General features: G+C 42.0%; 1 protein-coding gene across 1 annotated transcript; it reads left to right on the plus strand.

Moving 5' to 3' along the window:
• The first annotated feature begins 223 nt into the window (after window positions 1-223).
• On the plus strand, window positions 224-5,172 carry gzf1 (GDNF-inducible zinc finger protein 1). The gene is made up of 8 exons (XM_053336855.1): window positions 224-252; window positions 767-1,770; window positions 2,217-2,400; window positions 2,519-2,688; window positions 3,140-3,234; window positions 3,381-3,548; window positions 3,668-3,825; window positions 3,994-5,172. Exons 2-8 carry the CDS (start codon window positions 782-784, stop codon window positions 4,750-4,752), a joined length of 2,523 nt encoding a protein of 840 aa, XP_053192830.1. The 5' UTR covers window positions 224-252; window positions 767-781; the 3' UTR covers window positions 4,753-5,172.
• Window positions 5,173-5,417: the final 245 nt, after the last annotated feature.

Below are 5,417 nucleotides of genomic sequence, written 5' to 3' on the forward strand. Positions count from 1 at the left end.
TGTGTGTGTGTGACAAGAGGAACCTGATTTTCCAGGCGTTAAATCCGTAAACTAGCTGAAATTGATCCAGGATCAGCAGTTGTTCTCGGGTCATTTCGATTTCTAAACGCGACCGTGTAACAGCAGAACTGATCCCAGAGCAGCAGCCGCGGCACCGGATGTCGGTATCTAGAAAGGCGAGTGCCGTCTTCTACATGAAATACCTTCCGCTGGAGAGAACATTGTCGAGGCTGCCATTTTAGCGACCTTACGGTAAGAAAACTTGCTCTGTGTTGTTGTGTGGTAAACTGCGCTGAGACGCAGGCACTCATGTACTCATTGAAATCATGTTATCGCAAGGCCACCCGGTTGTTTCTAGGTTATCGGTTTATTTTAAGCCAGTTTAGCTAGCTTTGACTACTGTCCGTGATGCTAACACACTTACTGTTAGCACTTACCGACCCTAGTAGTGAATATAATGTGGACCAACATGCAAAATATCATGTTTCAGGCGTGACATATTGTGGTTTTTATGTATGCTATGTGAAATACATGCGCTGGTTATTTTAAAGAAATTGCTATGCATTTAGTTAAACCTTCGCTGATTGCTTTTTCTGCCGTCAAACTGCAAAATTTCAACTGGATTTAATTCATTGGCATGCAACATTTACTGCTCTGAAATATTTTCTGACTGCGGGTCAGTGTCACTTCAATAGCTGAATTTGTCTATGATACATTCACACAACTAGTTGCAAGTTACATTTTTTGTTTTGTTTTTTCTTCTCAGTAGCACAAATGAATTATGGGTGTCCAAGTGGTCCAGCTCACCTCTAAGTCCCACCATGAAAACATCCTGGCCTCTCTGTCTCAGCTGAGACAGCTGGGGCAGCTGAGTGATGTTACAGTGCAGGTGGACTACCAGGGAGACATGCAGGAGTTTCAGGCCCACCAGGTGATGCTCGCAGCATCCAGTGGCTACTTCAAGAAAATGCTTCTCTCTCAGGATGTCGCCCAAGACAAATTATTACTCTCAAATATGCACTCCAGTGACTTCTCCAAATTCTTGGAGTTTGTGTACACTGGTAAAGTAGAAGTTGCCAGAGACAAGATTGGTGATGTTCAAGCAGCGGCACAATTTTTGGACTGTAAGGATCTTTCCGATGTTTGCAGTGAGGCCATGAGTGCTGGCATCCTCCAAACACATGTAAAGAATACATCTGTATCAGAAGCTGTAGATAAGGATGACAACGCACAGAAGGAACAAATGAGCAAAGAGAAGAAGCAGCCGATCAGTGTACATCTTAAGCGGCGGCTCTCTCCACAGAGTCTTGAGAAAGTAGTTCCAAAAAGATGTAAGGCAAAGGACACAGTCAAGGATGACGTAACACTAGCAAAAAAGCTAAAACTTAGGTTGGCTGGCCGTAAAGTTCTTCAGAGGTGTTTGAATACTAAAAGAGACACTTTAAACAAGGCTCATGAAAACACCAATGAAGACCCAGAGGAGAATGAGGGCAGGGATGAAGCAGAATCCCTGTTAGATGAAGAAGCAGTGAAAACAGATAAGCTTTCATGGGAAATGCCAGTCTCTGATGTGGATGAGTGGGGATGTGAGGCAGATATGCACAGTGATGATGCTGAAGACCCCTTGTGTTCATCTATTGGGGAAGAGATGGAGGAGGAGGAAGACGGACAGTCTAAGGAGACATTAAAGAGAACATCCAAGGCCCAGTTCCAGTGTAACAAGTGCCAGCGTACCTTCCACTATGAGAGAAGCTATTTGAAGCACATTAGGTAGGACATAATGATGCCATAGTTACATGAAGTTTAGATACTGAATCTGTTGAGTCCAGCTTTGCTTGTGTGCTTGTTTTTTCCTTCTTTTTTTAGTGTGTAGTACACTGTACTGTTTTTTTAATCAGTTGTGACCAGGATAACACCAAAATGGTTATATTCCATGATTTATTTTAAGAATAAAAATATCTGGAAGATCGAAATCAACTAAAAGTAATGTGATGTGTTTCAAAAGTCTACGCTTAATGATCACACAAACTAGTGCACCCAGCATCCCAATAGTGACTTATCGTAACTTCCAAAATACACAAAAACCTTGTACTGTTGATTTTAGAATTCTTCTAAGATGAACTATAAAGTAATCAGATTACTTTTTAACTGTTGAAAAGGTCAGCATGTGACTTCTTCTTATAATGCTGTAACCTGTTAACTGCTGTGTTCGCCAGTACATACCATGGAGTGAAAGCAGAAGTCATCTATCAATGTGAGACCTGCCAGCAGACCTTCGCTAACCGAAGCAACCTGAAGATCCACGAAAAGCACGTCCACAGCAACGAGAGGCTTTTCATCTGCGACTCCTGCACCAAGACCTTCAAACGAAAGAAGGATGTTGTCCGCCATCAAAGACAAGTCAGAGTTATTTTACATTATTTTTACCCACTTTTTGTATCTAAAGGCATATACAGCATTATTACCATTGTATATATTTTCCTGATTTGATCATTTCTGTCTCCCTGCTGCTGTTCAGGTACACGAACGCAACAATATGCGTCACGTCTGTCCTGAATGCGGAAAGGCGCTCAGCTCCAAAACTGCCCTAGTATTACACGAGAGAACCCACACAGGTGCAAAGCCTTTTGAGTGCACAGACTGCAGTGCCAGATTTACCCAGAACTCTGCCCTCAAGATGCACCGCAGGTACTGACCCTGGGTTGACCCGAGAACTCAAGTTTTCATTTTGGGGCAGTCAGAAATTATTTAAAACAATTTGATCAAGTAATGCTGCCCCCTTTTTGATAAATATGGAATATGCTTAGGGGAAATAGAAACAGCTAGAAACCAGTAATCTAAGAAGATGCTGATGTGGTTATGTAATACATTTAAAATCATTCTGACTGGGAATGATAATTTAAACCGCATGCCTGTAATTTTACCCATCGCTTTCCTTCTGCATAGTACATCTAAAAACTAAAACAGTTTTTAAAACACTTTTCTCTAGATAGCGCAGTTTAATAGATTTTCAATAGAGCTGCAAAAACATGACTTCAAAGACTAGTATAAGACAGTTGTGGATGCCCATTTATACATTCTAGTAAACACATGTAGGTGTATGAAATGGATTAGGACTCATTTTTTTTTTCCTGTGTAGGACTCACACTGGAGAGAAGCCATTTGCTTGTGACCAGTGTGATGCGCGCTTCACTCAGAAGCACATGCTAGCCTATCATAAGAGATCACACACAGGTAAGAAGAATTTATTATCATTGAGATTTTTAACCCAAGGCCCTGGGTAATTCTGTCTCACCTAAGAGTGTTTTTTTTAAATGTGAGCCTTGAAGCCTGTACCCATTACCAGAACATGAGTTTTGTGGTGTTTTTGTCTTGTTTAGGAGAGAAGCCCTTCATGTGCGAGGCCTGCGGGAAAAGCTTTGCATCTAAAGAATACCTGAGACACCACTCGAACATCCACACTGGGTCCAAGCCATATAAGTGTGAACAGTGTGGTCGAGGCTTCGCTCAGAGGAACTCCCTCCATCAGCATTTAAAAATACACACAGGTAATTCACATATTTGATTGTGTTCATTTAGAGGGAAAATCAATCTAAGCTAAGACAGCAGTTGTTTTAACATTTTGTTCTTTTTCATTGATCTTCTCCGTTTATACTCTGATTGTTAGGTGAGCGTCCATACAGCTGTAAAGACTGTGACAAGCAGTTCACCCAGCTTAATGCCCTCCAGAGGCACCAGCGTATTCACACAGGAGAGAAACCCTACATGTGTGGCCTTTGCACACGCACCTTTACAGACAAGTCCACCCTACGAAGGCACACGATGGTGAGCAGTGCTTATTTTACTCTAGCAATATTATTAGAAAGGGTATTTTCAACTGTATGGGCAATAAAATAAAGGATAGTGTGAAAAGTAGGGCAAAACCAAATTGGGAAGTGCTCTTTGACTCATCAGACTGCTGGGAAAATAACACAAGCTTCTTTAACCTTTTAGATTCATGACTCAGACGCTCCCTGGAAGACCTACCTGGTGGTGCTGGAGGGAAATGTGGAGGACAAGAAGCCAAAATCTCCAATTAAGGGAAAGACAGAAAAAGCAGGAGCAGGGGAGAAAAAGAGCACACCTAGGAAAAGTGGTGCTGGTGCAGCTGGTGATGCCTGTAAAACTCCCACTGAGTCCCTTGTGGTGCCGGCCGAGCCAGTCACTCTCCCATCTGACTGGACCAGTCATGGGGCTATTGCTCTGGTCAGTCACAGCTCCCTGGGCGGGATCACTGTCATCCACACTGAAATGCCACCTGGAACTCAGATCCAGCCCATCTTAACCACTGACAGCACAGGGACCAGCGTCATTTCCTTAGATGGCTCAGCCATTCCTGTCCCCTTTTCTATACCCGTGTCCATGGCTCAGCCTATCCCCATGTCTTCTGAGGCCTCCTCCACCTCTCTGTCTGTACCCACACTCTCAGTTCCTGTTTCCGATGGCACATTAGCATCAGTCTCAGTGACCCCAATTGTTTCTACGTCATCTGCCCTTGAAGCTTGTGCCTCACAGACCATTTTGGCTCCAGTTTCAGAAATGAAGGCCACTTCTGAGACAGATATTTTTCAGTCCAGTATTCAAACTGTGATTGTCGGGGAGGAAATGTGTGGAAAAGAACAAACAGATGCTTTCCAAAGTGATGGACAGCAAAGGACAGCAGATGACCCTATAGCCGAACCTAAAGAGGCCTCAGCTCAAGATACTTTGTAGAAAATGCATGTGAATATAAATAATTTTTTCTGCGTTTAGGGAATTTAAAGTCCACTTTCACTCCATGTTTTCATGTTATTTTATGTCTTGGACCTGGTGTCTGTATGTTGGCATTAGCAGTGTCTGAATGTGTGTTCTGACTGTGGTGTTTCATCACTCTTATAATATAAAGTCAAATGTTATATCGTGGATCAGACTTGGATGTGAGGCTCAGTGTTCATCATATAATATTAAAAGCCACAAAAAATTGTTGAGTATTAGCCACATTCTTTTAGAGGTTTAACTAAGGCATAATGAATACATTTGGATACAATTAATTATTTAATCTACATACATTATAATGTACAGTAAGTTATGTTGTATGAATCATATTGAATAAATGTATAAAGTGGAGTGTTCAGACATTACATTAAATGCCAAATGTTACAACAGGCACAGTACATTTTATAACTCAGGAATGAAATGAACGCTTTCCTCCTTATGTACCATGCACTGAAGGAGACCACAGTATTTATCATAGTATGTCTCATGTGGACCAGAAGGGTAATGCAGTTACAGACAGCAGAACAATCCTTGGTGGTAGAAGAGTAGCATCCCAGTGGATCCTCAAGTAGCTTTCTTTACACTTCAGAAATAATATTTTTTGCATCTCTGCTGATGATGAA

Source organism: Scomber japonicus, chromosome 17 (genome assembly GCF_027409825.1).
Source record: "Scomber japonicus isolate fScoJap1 chromosome 17, fScoJap1.pri, whole genome shotgun sequence".
Lineage (NCBI taxonomy): Eukaryota > Metazoa > Chordata > Actinopteri > Scombriformes > Scombridae > Scomber > Scomber japonicus.